General features: G+C 36.3%; 1 protein-coding gene across 4 annotated transcripts in view; it reads left to right on the top strand.

The window, feature by feature from the left end:
• The window catches only part of RBBP6 (RB binding protein 6, ubiquitin ligase), a 32177-nt gene extending 17092 nt beyond the window's left edge, over positions 1 to 15085 (top strand). Inside the window, exons 8-19 of one of the 4 annotated variants that reach the window (XM_082669522.1) lie at positions 168 to 281; positions 1243 to 1415; positions 2850 to 2953; positions 3072 to 3406; positions 5605 to 5701; positions 5801 to 5879; positions 5990 to 6044; positions 7360 to 7428; positions 9486 to 9848; positions 10137 to 10238; positions 11076 to 12833; positions 13135 to 15085. In XM_082669522.1, coding sequence (XP_082525648.1) covers positions 168 to 281; positions 1243 to 1415; positions 2850 to 2953; positions 3072 to 3406; positions 5605 to 5701; positions 5801 to 5879; positions 5990 to 6044; positions 7360 to 7428; positions 9486 to 9848; positions 10137 to 10238; positions 11076 to 12833; positions 13135 to 14716 — 4831 coding nt within the window. In that variant the 3' untranslated portion in view covers positions 14717 to 15085. The remainder of the gene's footprint in view (positions 1 to 167; positions 282 to 1242; positions 1416 to 2849; positions 2954 to 3071; positions 3407 to 5604; positions 5702 to 5800; positions 5880 to 5989; positions 6045 to 7359; positions 7429 to 9485; positions 9849 to 10136; positions 10239 to 11075; positions 12834 to 13134) is intronic. The other 3 variants (XM_082669524.1, XM_082669523.1, XM_082669525.1) reach the window with 3 other exon arrangements.
• The last annotated feature ends 782 nt before the right edge of the window (positions 15086 to 15867 follow it).

Below are 15867 nucleotides of genomic sequence, written 5' to 3'. Positions count from 1 at the left end.
GCCAAACACACAGCAAATACTGGGGAAAATGGGAACCCAAATATTTTAAATGAAACTTTCACCTTCTCCACTAACACCACTGATAAGCAACTTAGACTCTTCTTCTGTTTCTTTTTCTATCCTCTCTTCTCCTCTTTTTTTTTTTTTCTTTTCTCTCTTTTGGGCAGTGGGAGACTCCTCTTTCACAAATTGGGAACAATGGGGCATAAGCAAATTGATACATATTTCTGGAATCGTGGTGATGTCTATGGAGCAACTGCAACACAAATAACACACCTAAGGTACCCTGCTCTGTGCAGATGAGATTCTTTCATTTTAGCATTTGAGATGAACACACTCTGTTCCTGAATGAAACAGAAAGGATTTCTCTAGGAATTCCTGTGTTTTACAAATGTGCCTGATTACAAAGATGAGGGTGTTGGAAGCACTGGTGATAAGTCTGAGAATAGAATATTTTGGTTTTTTATTTTTAATATATTTAATACCCAACATTTCTGCAAAGTACATTTCTACGAAAAATGGACCTCCAAATATCTAATGAGGTGTTCCTTTAAATTTTTTACACATATTTTTAATATCTAAGTCATGAATATTTCTTAATTGACTATAAATAGATTAATCTCTCTTAAAATGTTAAGTATAGTAGACCACTGTTTTGAAGTCTAATTCTGGCTATTAATTACTGGTGTGATTAGTGACATATTTCCCTTGAATTATCCCCCTTAATTGTGTAATGTCAGTTCCAATTTTAGTTTCCCATATTGTGGTATTCACATTAGTACCTTCACAGGTTTTGGGGACTGTTAGATTATGGAGGAAGAAAAAACAATTTTTTCCCCCAAGAAACATGGTAGTACAGAAAATAGTGATTAGGGTGTTGTCATAGCTTAAGCTCAAATCCCGTCTCTGCCACCCATATAAATATAACTTTGTGGCACTGATTGTGTCGCTTTACTTCTCTGGCTCTCAGTTCTTAGAGTTACAGATTCGAAGATCCTTTTAGCCACTTTCATAGCATTTTTTTTCTTTTTTGTTATACTTGTTTAGGATTTTGTTTTATATCTTTTTGTTCAGGGGGGGATGTTCATAACTGCTCCCTTATTTTGGGAGGTACACACTTATATAAACTGATTTGACATTGTACTGAATTATAAGTATCCATTATGGTATAGTAGAATATATAAATTTTTTTGGAAATACTTTGCCTTAACAATGTTAAAACACTAAAACTTTCTTTTACAGAGAAGCATATGCAATTGGGAAAAAAGAAAAACCACCTTTTTTACCAGAGGAACCATCATCATCTTCAGAAGAAGATGATCCTATCCCAGATGAATTGTTGTGTCTCATCTGCAAAGATATTATGACTGATGCTGTTGTCATTCCATGCTGTGGAAATAGTTATTGTGATGAATGTAAGAAATGTTGAATCTTTGACAATACATAATTTAGAGTATGTGTATTTCCTTGGAAAGGCTGTTAGCAATATTGTATATTTTAATAATATGAATTATTGATAAATTAATCAATGAGCATTTAATAACTTTTTGTTGCTACTTTTTTTAAAAAAAAACAACCACCTCCTTGTCCTTTTAAATATTAGAATTGACCACATTCTTTACCTTCATCAAGGTGACTTTACTGAGGTTTTATAAAATGTAGGATTTTTATTTCCTCTGTGTTTTAAATGGTATACAGAAATTTAAAAGCCTTTTGGGCTTTAGATATTCCAGAAGTACTTTTAAATGATATCTAAGTCCCTTTCTAGGAATGTGAAAAATAGCTTATTCTAAAATTCTTAAGTGTGATTGAGAACTACTCTGTAAAGATATTACCCAACATTTGCCAGGGGGTTACTTGTGAATCATTTATATTCTATTAGCACTTGATTTTTTTTCTGCCACTTATCTTAAGTTTGTCCCTTCTTACGTCATCTGAAAATTTCATTGCTCAGTCCTGCTCTGGTCTTCATCATTTCTAAAGATGGTTTGGGGGGACTTCCCTGGCAGTCCAGTGGTTAGGATTCCACACTTCTACTGCAGGGGACGCAGGTTTGATCCCTGGTCTCACGGCCACAAAATAAAGGTAGTTTTGGAATACAAATCTTTTTTATGGGGCCTCTTCAGTGAAGACCAAAGTCAAGAAGAGGTCACTTAAAAGTTGTTTCAGAGTGTGTCTTGAATTTAACAGACCACTTGTGATTGGATTTTTTGCAACACTGAAGCATAGTCAGTGCATCTATAATTTAGTGTTGGTTCTTACCTGCTGTGCTATAGATGTCTCTGATTTCCTTGCCTGAACAATGCTTCTGTTATTTATAATGCCCTTTTCTAGTGATGCTTTTTTTCTTAGCACCACATACCTTGTGGGATCTTAGTTCCCCTACCAGGGATTGAACCCAGGCCCTCAGCAGTGAAAGTGCGGAGTCCTAACCACTGGACCACCAGGGAATTCCCAAGTGATGCTTTTTTAAAAGCCCTATATTAGCCATATAATGTTTTTGTCTCTCTGTAGACTATTTCTTTTCTTTTTTTTTTCCCTATAATATTCCGATTACTAGCTAAACAAAGAGAATAGTATTTGGGAAAGAGCATCTTTTCTCTCAGTTTAAATGTTTGTTTAGCTTATATCCATTACTTCTGTTTTTAAGATAGAGATTAGAGCAGAGGAGTGCTATCAGGCGAGAAATTTTACTTTTAAATTTCTTAATCTAAGAATAGAAATGGTTAGTGATGTGTGCTTAAAAAACAGTAATGTAACTGAACACATGTAAACTGTCTTTTTAATTCATTCAGTAAAAACTGGGTTCCTAACTATGCTTTTGTTAATATTTAAAATCTTATACATAGGTATAAGGACAGCTCTCTTGGAATCAGATGAACATACATGTCCAACATGTCATCAGAATGATGTCTCTCCTGATGCTTTAATTGCCAATAAGTTCTTACGACAGGTAGCTATATTTGTATCACTTTTTATGAAAAAATTTTAAAAATCTTTTAATTGATTTAACCGTACTTGAGTAAATACTACATTACATTTTTCTGCATTTTTATGATTGGTGTCTGTAGGCTGTTAATAACTTCAAAAATGAAACTGGTTATACGAAAAGACTAAGAAAACAGTTACCTCCACCCCCACCCCAACTACCACCTCCAAGACCACTCATTCAACGGAACCTACAACCTCTGATGAGGTCTCCAATATCAAGACAACAAGATCCTCTGATGATTCCAGTGACATCATCAACTCACCCGGCTCCATCCATATCTTCATTAACCTCTAATCAGTCTTCCTTGGCCCCTCCTGTGCCTGGAAATCCATCTTCTACCCCAGCCCCTGTACCTGATATAACTGCAACAGTCTCCATATCAGTCCACTCAGAAAAATCAGATGGACCTTTTCGGTAAGTCTATGTATTTCTCGCTGTTAGGAAACAAGTGAGATCAGTGATGTAGTTTTTTTTATTGTATATTGCTTTAACAGTTGTTTTAGTGACCTTCAGTCTGTTGCATCCCACTGTGCTCAGTAAGGTGGATGACTTGTAAGAAATGACCTAGTCTTTGGGAATTCACTGGTAGTCCAGTGGTTAGGACTTGGCACTTGCACAGCTGGGGCCCAGGTTCGATCCCTGGTTGGGGAGCTAAGATCCCACAAGCCACACGATACAGCCAAATTTAAAAAAAAAAAAAAAAAGAAAGAAATGGCTAAGTTTTACTGGAGGAACAGACAAATGAAGGAGATTCATTTGCAAATTATTAAGCATCCCAAGGTCAAAAACTATATACATTGCCAGCAAGTCACATTAAATGTTGAATAATATCCCATGACAGTCAGCTCTGCAGTTCACAAGAGGGAGAGGTCACTTGTGGTCACCTCTTATGGTGTTATTAGAAAACAGTAGATTTGAGCAGAACTGAGAACAATTTGGATAAATAGAGAAAGAGGGGATGAAATACTGGTAGAAGTAGAGAGGTCAAGAAATGATTGTTTTGGAGCATAATTATGTAGGAGAGTAGTGAAAACTCATTTAAATCCTACCACTCCTGAAATGAAAGGGACCTTTATAGTCCAATGGCTCATAAAGACTTAAAAACTCAACCAGCTTTTAAAAAATAGATGCCAGGGGTTTGTTCCCAGAAACCAAATCTTTAGGAGTAGGACCTTTACAAGTATATTTAAGAAATCCCTGCAAAGTATTATACATAGGATGGATAAACAAGGTCCTGCTGTATAGCACAGGGAACTGTATATTCAATATCGTGTAATAAACCATAATGGAAATGAATGTGAAAAAGGATGTATATATATGTATAACTGAATCATTTTGCTGTACAGCAGAAATTAACAGAACATTATAAATCAGCTATACGTGAATAAAATAAAAATTTTTTTTAAATCCCACTTAACCTATTTCAGCCTTTTATTTGATTAATAGTGGGAATAAGGCCCAGAGAGTTCATTGACTTATCTAAGGTTACCCTTTGATTTAGTGGTAGAGGTGGAAGTAGAATTTACTCTTAATCCTTTATTTATTTATTTTGTCTCTCAAGTGTTTTTTTTTTTTTTTTAGCTTTACTAGTCTTAAAACTGAACCAATTTCTATCATATCTATCATAAATTATACTTCTTTTTTTTTTTGCGGTACGCGGGCCCCTCACCACCGCAGCCCCTCCCATTGCGAAGCACAGGCCCTGGGCGCACAAGCCCAGCGGCCATGGCCCACGGGCCCAGCCGCTCTGCGGCACACGGGATCCTCCCGGACCAGGGCACGAACCCGCGTCCCCTGCATCGGCAGGTGGACCCCCAACCACTGCGCCACCAGGGAAGCCCGATTGTACTTCTTAAGGAGGCTTCTTCATTTTACATTTCACTTACATATGAAGAACTCTTCAAAAGTCCAGTCAAAGTCCAGTCCTCTCTCACTTTCCCCAGACGTTTTCATCATCTTTGATGTAACTCATCTTAATGGAAGTGTGATGGATGAACAGTAACAAGATGTGACTTTTACTCTTTATTTTCCTTTGATAATTTTTACTCATTACATGCAGAAGTAAACTTTATAATCCTATTATCACAGATTATGTATTCCTGAAATAAGAATATTTGTGTAATGCAGACATTTCCTTCAGGTCTATTATTTTTCAAACTTTACAAGTATTATATATAGAGGCCTCTTAAATATGACTCACATCCTTGTAACATGGAATTTTTTTTCAAAAATATGGAAAATATTGCCTATTTTTTTCCAGTTTTATCGAGAAATAATTGACATACATCACTGTATAAGTTTAAGGCATACAGTACAGTGATTTGACTTACATATATTGTGAAATAATTATCACAGTAGGTTCAGCTAACATCCGTCTTCTCATGTGTAAATACAATAAAAAGGAAAAAAAATTTTTTTCTCTTGTGGTGAGAACTCAGGATCTATGCTCTCTTAACAGCTTTCCTATATACCATACAGCTGTGTTAGCTATAGTCATCATGTTGTACATTACGTCTCAAGTACTTATTTATCTTATATAACTGGAAGTTTGTAACTTTAATCCTCCATTTCTGGTGACTTTTTAATGTATTGTAAATTATATTATTATCTAGGGATTCTGATAATAAAATACTGCCAGCTGCAGCACTTGCATCTGAACATTCAAAGGGAGCCTCTTCAATTGCAATTACTGCCCTTATGGAAGAGAAGGTAAGTTTCACTGGCTTTTAAATTTGGAGATTTATTATTATTACAGTAGAGTTTTTTGTTTTGTTTTTTTAACTATACCTTTTTGGTTTTTTCCTAAAGGGTTACCAGGTGCCTGTACTTGGAACCCCATCTTTGCTTGGACAGTCATTATTGCATGGACAATTGATCCCCACAACTGGTGAGTAAAATCATTTTGGTTTGAACTTTTTTCCTTAAAAAATAATTTTAACTTTATTTAACCTGTAATTTTATATTTACTTATTGGTTTTGTTTATTTTTGTTTCCAAGGTCCAGTAAGAATAAACACTGCTCGTCCAGGTGGTGGTCGACCAGGTTGGGAACAGTAAGTATATGTCTCAAATAATCTTCAGATGATTGCTTTCTAACCGGATGATGGAAATTACAATCTCAGCAGTGTGTGCTGAGTGTCTTTTACTGTGAACTCCTCTTTTATATGCCATGTTAACACAGTTTTTATGTAAAATGTCACAAATTCAAGACTATATGAAGAATTCTTCCTAAAAAATTAGTAATTCTTTTCTATAATAATAAGATGTAAACTCATGTAAATTCTTTTTACTTTTATGGCTTAACAAATGGTGATCTTGGCAGAATCTCAGTTAATGAACAGATAAGAATTACTTGAAAGAATATTTTAAATACTGAGTCAGTTATTATGCTGGTAGATTAAACTTTCCTCTTTAATTTGGATGTTTTTGATTTGAGTAAATAAACACATAATAAGATTAAAGTCTGTCAAACACAAAATTTCTCATTTTGACTAGCTATGTTAATGAAATTTTATTGCGTATTAAAATCTGTAGGGTGTGGGAGACACTGCTTTGTGAATGATCCCTGGTGTTCTCCTTACTGCTGCAAGTAATAAATCCTTCCGTCTCCCAGAAGAAAAAACAAAAAATTTTTTAGGGTATGATTTTCTACCCTGGAGTACTAAGAACTTTGATCTTCTATAGGATGTTCTATGGCATTAAAAATCAGATTTATTTATTGTTTTTATATAATTATTTATGTGACCTATATAAATGGGCTCATATATTTATGTAAACTGGCTTATATTCTAAAACTTTAATCTTTTTGTTTGAAAGATAAACCAAACTTCTTATAGAAAAAGTATGTTAGAAAAAGTATGTTAGTTGAGAGACTAGCAGAATATATCAGTAGAAAGAACACGGGATTTGGAGACAGACCTGGGTTTGAGTCCCATCTCCTGCATTTGCTAGCTATGTGACAAGGGTATGTGATTCTACTTCTCAGCCTCCATTGCCTCATCTGTAGAATTGGAATGGTGCTACTTACCTCACATGTCAAATGCCTCTGCATAGTGTCCAGCAGATAAAAGAGCTCTTTTCCTTTTCTGTAACAATAAGTTCATAGAGAAACTTATAGAATGCTAATTAAAATACAATATTACATAAAATATATATTGAAGCTTAATTGTTTATAATATGTTAATCAGAAAGAATATTTCATTTTAAGTAAATATAACACTTGCTCATATCTCTGTCTGAAACAAGTTTAAGAATCAGGATCAGGGAGTAAGGAAAAGTTTTCAGAATAGTTAAAATAGGTATATTAAAGTCTACACACGAAAAGGTGTGTATAATACTCAAGCCTATTTTATCCTTCTTTCCACACAGTTCCAACAAGCTTGGATATCTGGTTTCTCCACCACAGCAAATTAGAAGAGGGGAGAGAAGCTGCTACAGGTAGGCTTGCTAAAAATCTTGAAAAACAGTAATCTGATGACACACTGAAAAATATAACACAAATTAAAGCACAGTAGTGGTAGGGGGAGTGGGTTCATTTGGTTTATACTTTCCTCACTTATATCTTAAGTAGTTGCCCTTAAGAGGCCTATAAAAGAATAGATTACATTTAATATTTTATATATATATAAATTTATTTATTTTTGTCTGCGTTGGGTCTTCATTGCTGCACGCAGGCTTTTTCTAGCTGCGGCGAGCAGGGGCTACTCTTCGTTGCCATGCGCGGGCTTCTCATTGCTGTGGCTTCTCTTGTGGAGCACGGGCTCTAGGCACACGGGCATCAGTAGTTGTGGCACATGGGCTCTAGTGCGCAGGCTCAGTAGTTGTGGCGCACGGGCTTAGTTGCTCCACGGCATGTGGGATCTTCCTGGACCAGGGCTTGAATCCATGTCCCCTGCATTGGCAGGCGGATTCTTAACGAGTGCGCCACCAGGGAAGTCCCTACATTTAGTGTTTTAAATGGGTTTTTAAAATTTTTATTTATTTATTTATTTTTAAATGGTTTTTTAAGGCTACATCTTTACTACTCCTTCCCAAGGACTGCTTTCTCCCTGTCAGCACACAGCAGAATATTGGCTTACATTTACTCTGTTGAGTGTAGAGGGTGGTCAGTAAGGCCCAGACAAACTAAGGTGTCGATTTAATTTAAGATGGATGTTAACGAGCTCAGCTCCCAAATGTGAAGAAGACTTGGATTTATTTCTCCCCTAGACTCAGTTATCCCCATCTTCTACCATCTTCTCTTCCAAAAGTTTAGACAGAGATTGTTAGGGGCCCTTGCCCAGAAGATGCACAAGCAGTGTTAATCTAAGAAGTAAGCCATATAGTTCTTACTATCTAGGTCATACTTAAGGGTATCTTCTAGTGCTCCAAAGAGAATTGCTAAGCTTATGAAAGATAACTACTGTTTTGTTGCTAGAGCACATATTTAATAAGAAGATAACATTCACTAATCAGACTCTGAGAAGAGACCTGAAATCTAAATCCCCCTGCTGCTATTGTATACCAGTTACCTATAATTTAAAGATCCTTTTAGCTTAACAGAAATAAGCCCACTTTTTTTGAAGAAGCCACTGTTTGTTTGATGAGGCAGAATTTAGAAACTTTGGCTAGCACCGTTAATTTTAATCTAACCCTTTGAGAGAAAAAGTGAGATTTTCAGTTGTTAATTACAAATGTTAAAACTAGTATTTATTCTACTTTGTTTTTAAATAAATTTGTTTGTTTGTTTTTGGCTGTGTTGGGTCTTTGTTGCTTGCACGCGGGCTTTCTCTAGTTGAGGCGAGCAGGGGCTACTCTTTTTTTTGGGGGGGGGCTACTCTTCGTTGCAGTGCATGGGCTTCTTATCGCGGTGGCTTCTCTTGTTTGCGGAGCACGGGCTCTAGGCGCGCGGGCTTCAGTAGTTGTGGAATGCAGGCTCAGTAGTTGTGGTGCATGAGCTTAGTCGCTCCACAGCATGTGGTATCTTCCCAGACGAGTGATCAAACCCGTGTCCCCTGCACTGGCAGGTGGATTCTTAACCACCATGCCAGCAAGGAAGTCCCATGTTTATTCTACTTTGAAGGGTCTTATTTCCTCAAAAATATTATAGGAGGTGGGTTTTCTTCATTTAAACTTTTGGTCTTGGAAGGCATTTTGGGGAGAAATAGGTCACAGAGACATTAACCTGTCAGTTCCTTTAAATGACAGATTAGGAAGTAATGAGATCATTGTGGAGTGATATTTGGACTTCACAAAAGATAACTTTTATCAAAAGATAAAAGTATGGCATCTCCATATAAAGAAGACCTTGTAAACTTATCTCAATCCCTAACTGGCCTTAAATGTTGTTTTTAACATATAAATGATGTTACTTTTACATATAAACAATATCAGTGTCCCTGTGCTTATTTGAATAGTTGATTCTTTTCCTTGTTTGTGGATTGAAAAGATTATGAGTAGAAAAGATAAGGTTACTTGTCTCAGATGCTTTAATATCTTGGAATTTATTTTTCCAGAAGTATAAACCGTGGACGACACCACAGCGAAAGATCACAGAGAACTCAAGGCCCATCACTACCAGCAAATCCAGTTTTTGTACCTGTCCCACCCCCTCCCTTGTATCCTCCTCCTCCCCACACGCTTCCTCTCCCTCCAGGTGTTCCTCCTCCACAGTTTTCTCCTCAGTTTCCTCCTGGCCAGCCACCACCTGCTGGGTATAGTGTTCCCCCTCCAGGGTTTCCTCCAGCTCCGGCCAATTTATCAACACCTTGGGTATCATCAGGAGTACAGACAGCTCATTCAAATACCATCCCAACAACACAAGCACCACCTTTGTCCAGGGAAGAATTCTATAGAGAGCAACGACGACTAAAAGAAGAGTAAGTGTTTGAATTTGAAATTACTCTACACTTTCATTTTCTGATGTAACGTTAAATAGGTATCTTTGGAAGCATTTTCCAGTGTTTCCAGTTAGTATAAGAAAAATCACCTAAAAATTAAACCAAGCCATACAAGCAGCTTCCTCAGGGATTCCTAGTTATTTATAGTTTTAAAGTGGAAAACTAATGACAATTTCATTCATTTCATTCATGATCTAATTACATTTGTCTTGTTAGTTTTCTTAAATGGTTTTTGTTAACTTTCGCTCTTTAACTTTATTTTACTAGGGAAAAGAAAAAGTCCAAGCTAGATGAGTTTACAAATGATTTTGCTAAGGAATTGATGGAATACAAAAAGATTCAAAAGGAGCGTAGGCGCTCATTTTCCAGGTTAGTGTTTTGCAAGCCTTCACAACAGAATTACAAATGGGACTTTGAATATCCAGGGATTAGCTATGGATATAAATAACATTGCAGTGATGGAATTTTTCTGATTCGGTCTAGGTTTATAAAAATGGAAATGTAGCTTATTTCCCAATATCTGTTTATTGAAATATCTCACTGTAAATTCTATTGTGTAGAACTAGCAGTTATGGGGATTAAATTGCCCTTGTCCCTTGAAGTTATTTATAGTGCGAAATAATTGGGAAATGTTTGTGGAAGGAAAAAAATAGTGGACTAGCCAAAGATTACATTTCTGAGGCCCCTTTTACCTAAGGCTACAGCTTTCTGCTGGAACATTAACCTGTGTGATTATGAACTAATAGTAGAATACAAGTTGCTTTATTGATAGAAAAACTGAATTATAAATATTCCCAGGAAATTTGTTTAAAAGACTTATTTTTTATGCTTGAGATGTTCCTTTTAAAGCTAGACTATTGGCCAACGTAGGACAAAAAAAGTTACTCCTACTTAGTAATCAGATAGGAAGTAATGTTTAAATTTAATTGGCATTTTATTTAATGCTAGGTCATATAACTCACGGTACATTAATGCACTTCACTCTAATTGTTAAGATTTCACTCTTGTTTTATAACAAGTGATTGCTCCGATCTTTGTGTACTTTATTCCATTCCAGTAGAGGTCACTGTGCCTCTTTAATCATCTAAGATGAAATGATATAAATAAATAATGAACCATGAGGAGAACATACTGAAATCTGAGAGTCTGTGTTTTATTTTGTATATATTTCTCAACTATCAACTATTGTTTTATTTTTGCTTTTAGGTCCAAATCTCCCTATAGTGGTTCATCCTATTCAAGAAGTTCATATACTTATTCTAAATCAAGATCTGGTTCAACACGATCACGTTCTTATTCTCGATCATTTAGCCGCTCACATTCTCGTTCCTATTCACGATCACCTCCATACCCCAGAAGAGGCAGAGGAAAAAGTCGAAATTACCGTTCACGGTCTAGATCGCACGGGTATCATCGATCTAGGTCAAGGTCACCCCCATATAGACGGTATCATTCACGATCAAGATCTCCTCAAGCATTTAGGGGACAATCTCCTAATAAACGTAATGTACCTCAAGGAGAAACAGAACGTGAATATTTTAACAGGTACAGAGAAGTTCCACCACCTTATGACATGAAAGCTTATTACGGGAGGAGTGTTGACTTCAGAGACCCATTTGAAAAAGAACGTTATCGAGAATGGGAGAGAAAATATAGAGAGTGGTATGAAAAATATTATAAAGGCTATGCTGCTGGAGCACAGCCTAGACCTTCAGCAAATAGAGAGAACTTTTCTCCAGAGAGATTTTTACCACTTAATATCAGGAATTCTCCCTTCACAAGAGGCCGCAGAGAGGAGTACTCTGGTGGACAGAGTCATAGAAGTCGAAACATAGGTGGCAACTATCCAGAAAAGCTTTCATCAAGAGACAGTCACAATCAGAAGGATAATACAAAGTCAAAAGAGAAGGAGAGTGAAAATGTTTCAGGAGATGGTAAAGGAAATAAACATAAGAAACACAGAAAAAGAAGAAAGGGGGAAGAAAGTGAAGGCTTTCTAAACCCAGAGTTATTAGAAACTTCTAGGAAATCAAGAGAGCCAACAAGTGGTGAAGAAAATAAAACAGACTCATTGTTTGTTCTCCCAAGTAGAGATGATGCTACACCTGTTAGAGATGAACCAATGGATGCTGAATCCATTACTTTTAAATCAGTGTCTGAAAAAGACAAGAGAGAAAAAGATAAACCTAAAGCAAAAGGTGACAAGACCAAACGGAAAAATGATGGATCTGCTGTGTCCAAAAAAGAAACTGTTGCAAAACCTGCTAAAGGACCTCAAGAAAAACTAGATGGAGAGCGTGAAAAATCTCCTCGATCTGAACCTCCACTTAAAAAAGCCAAAGAGGAGACTCCAAAGACTGACAATGTGAAATCATCATCTTCCTCTCAAAAAGATGAAAAGATCATTGGTACCCCCAGAAAAGCTCACTCTAAGTCAGTAAAGGAACACCAGGAGACAAAACCAGTCAAAGAGGAAAAAGTGAAGAAGGACTACTCCAAAGACGTCAAGTCAGAGAAGCTAACTAGTAAGGAAGAAAAGACCAAGAAGCCTAATGATAAGAGTAAACCACTTGATAGCAAGGGAGAAAAAAGAAAAAGAAAAACTGAAGAGAAAGGTGGAGATAAAGATTTTGAGTCATCTTCAATGAAAATCTCTAAATTAGAAGTAACTGAAATAGTGAAACCATCACCAAAGCGCAAAATGGAACTTGATATTGAAAAGCTGGATAGGACGCCTGAAAAAGACAAAATTTCATCATCAACTGCTCCAGCCAAAAAAATCAAGCTTAACAGAGAAACTGGTAAAAAAATTGGAAGTACAGAAAATATATCTAATACAAAAGAACCCTCTGAAAAATTGGAGTCAACATCTGGCAAAGTTAAACAAGAAAAAATCAAAGGAAAGGTCAGGCGAAAAGTGACTGGAACTGAAGGATCCAGCTCAACACTCGTGGATTATACCAGGTATCTGATAATGGGTGGGTGGAAAAAGTGGAATATGATAATTAAGAATGTATTGATGTTGGGGGTTAGCTGGTTACCCTTGTCTTTGAAGAAAGGAATTGTTAAAAGATAAGTAGATTTTGGGGGTGAGCCACATTTGTTTTTATATAATCATACACTTAAATCTTTATATCTCAGCAAAATAAGTGGCTTTTGAAAGTTAAAAGGACATTTATCATGTTTAAGTTGGTCTTTTTATACTTATCAATGTTTAATAACTGTAAGTTCTTCATGAATTAAAAAATATTTTAATTCTTTTTAGTACCAGTTCGACTGGAGGCAGTCCTGTGCGGAAATCTGAAGAAAAAACAGATACAAAGCGAACTGTCATTAAAACAATGGAAGAATATAATAATGATAACACAGCTCCTGCTGAAGATGTTATTATTATGATTCAGGTTCCTCAATCCAAATGGGATAAAGATGACTTTGAATCTGAAGAAGAAGATGTTAAATCCACCACACAGCCTATATCAAGTGTAGGAAAACCTGCCAGTGTTATAAAAAATGTTAGCACTAAACCATCAAATGCAGTCAAATATACTGAAAAAGAAAATGAGTCGTCAGAGAAAATTCAGAAACTCACCAAGGAAGTGAGCCATGAAATTACACAGCATGAGGTCAAAAGTTCAAAAAACTCTGCATCTAGTGAAAAAGGGAAAACCAAAGATCGAGATCATTCAGTGTTGGAAAAGGAAAACCCAGAAAAGAGGAAGAACAGCACTCAGCCAGAGAAAGATAGTAATCTGGACCGTCTGAATGAGCAAGGAAATTTTAAAAGTCTGTCTCAATCTTCCAAAGAGACTAGAACTGCTGGCAAAGAAGATAAGCATGATTCCATTCGAGGTTCCTCAAATAAAGACTTCACTCCCAACAGAGACAAAAAAACTGATTATGACAACAGAGAGTATTCAAGTTCCAAACGTAGAGATGAAAGGAATGAATTAACAAGAAGAAAAGACTCTCCTTCTCGCAGTAAAGACTCTGCAGCTGGACAAAAAACTAAGCCAAGGGAGGAGAGAGATTTGCCTAAAAAAGGAACAGGAGATTCCAAAAAAAGTAACTCTAGTCCCTCAAGAGACAAAAAACCTCATGATCATAAATCCACTTATGATACTAAACGTTCAAGTGAAGAGACGAAATCTGTAGATAAAAATCCCTGTAAAGATCGTGAGAAACATGTGTTAGAGGCAAAGAACAATAAAGAGTCAAGTGGCAATAAATCACTGTATATACTTAACCCACCGGACCCACAGATTGAGAAGGAGCAAGTTACTGGGCAAATTGATAAGAACACCATCAAGCCTAAACCCCAGTTAAGTCATTCCTCTCGACTGTCCTCTGACTTAACTAGAGAAACTGATGAAGCTGCTTTTGAACCAGATTACAATGAAAGTGACAGTGAAAGCAATGTATCTGTAAAAGAGGAAGAAACTTCAGGGAAAATTTCTAAGGAACTGAAAGATAAAGTAATGGAGAAAGCAAAAGAGAGCCTGGACATGGCATCAGTCAGCCAGGTAGGTGTAACCAGGAGCCAGAGTCAAAGCAGCCCTAGTGTCAGTCCAAGTAGAAGTCATAGCCCTTCTGGAAGCCAAACCCGAAGCCACAGTAGCAGTGCTAGCTCTGCAGAAAGTCAGGACAGCAAGAAGAAGAAGAAAAAGAAAGAAAAGAAAAAGCACAAGAAACATAAAAAACATAAGAAGCATAAGAAACATGCAGGCACTGAAGTAGAATTGGAAAAAAGCCAAAAACACAAACATAAGAAAAAGAAGTCAAAGAAGAGCAAAGATAAAGAAAAGGAGAAGGAGAAGGATGACCAAAAAGTGAAATCTGTCACTGTGTAAAAGGGCAGATTTTAAAAATTGACTTAATTACTAAGTCATCTGTATTAAATTTTGTTATAATGTAAAGAGATTCAAGCCTTGTAAATAATGATATGGAAGACCCTGTGCTGCACTTAAAATATTGCTGCTTGATTATTTGATTTTTACATCAGAGCTTTATAACACGAACTTTTGTACAGAATTGTGAGTTGTGACCATGTAACATGAGAGGTTTTGCTAGGGCCTATTATTTTTAACCACCATAATTAGTTGGGGTGGAGTTTACTGTACTGTGAAATTTTCACATTGAATTTTTTTAATTGCCTGGCAAAAGCTGATATCAGTTCTAAAATATCAGCAGAATGATTTGCTGAATTCATTACAACTCCGTTATGTCACTTTTTGATTACAATAAAAGTTTTCAGTAAACTTTTCAGATGTTGAATATCTGCCTTATTTGAAGGAAAGTGTGTCATGTCTCTTCCCCCTTCCATTTTCATATTTAAAATATCCTTTGAGGCTTTAGTATAAGCTGAACTGTATATGTAAAATTCTGAAGTAAACATGGAAAATATACTTTATTAGTGGGCTGGTAATAGGTAGCCAGAAATAAGAAATCATGGTTAATTGGAGATCTGGTTGAATAAATCTGGAAGGGTCTTAAATATAGTAATTAGAAGTTTGGACATGAATTTTAGAGATGAGGAATTTTGATTTGTTTATGGTTATGCATTTTTCTTGAAACCCTGATAAATGAGTATTAAATTCCTTGATAAAGTGCTAAGTAACACAACAGTCTGTGGCCTACCCAATCTGTCCAGGTGACAGAAGCAAGCAGCAATAGGAGGCAAGAAGCACTAGGTAAGGCTACAATGGATTTCCTTAATGGCTCTGGTTTAGGAAGTTTATTGTAAGCAATAAAAAGCTATTGAAAGGATGTCGGGAAGTAGGATAAGAATGGTACATTAGAAGCATAGCTGTATAAATGCAGATTAAGAAGACAATGGCTAAAAGCAGGAAAAGACCAGTTCTAGTGTGAGGTAGTGGTCCTAAAGTACTTTGGCAGGGGGCATTGGACTATGGTAGTAGAAGAGGAAAGGGTTTACATTAGCAGCAACTTTTATTAACTTCCTGTCTTGCCTTGATTCATTATTTCCAGAGCGTACAGTACA

The sequence above is a fragment of the Grampus griseus genome (assembly GCF_964374135.1).
Source record: "Grampus griseus genome assembly, chromosome: 14".
Classification (NCBI taxonomy): Eukaryota; Metazoa; Chordata; class Mammalia; order Artiodactyla; family Delphinidae; genus Grampus; species Grampus griseus.
Note: the sequence above shows the minus strand (reverse complement) of the source record. Positions and strands in the feature narration are given on the sequence as shown.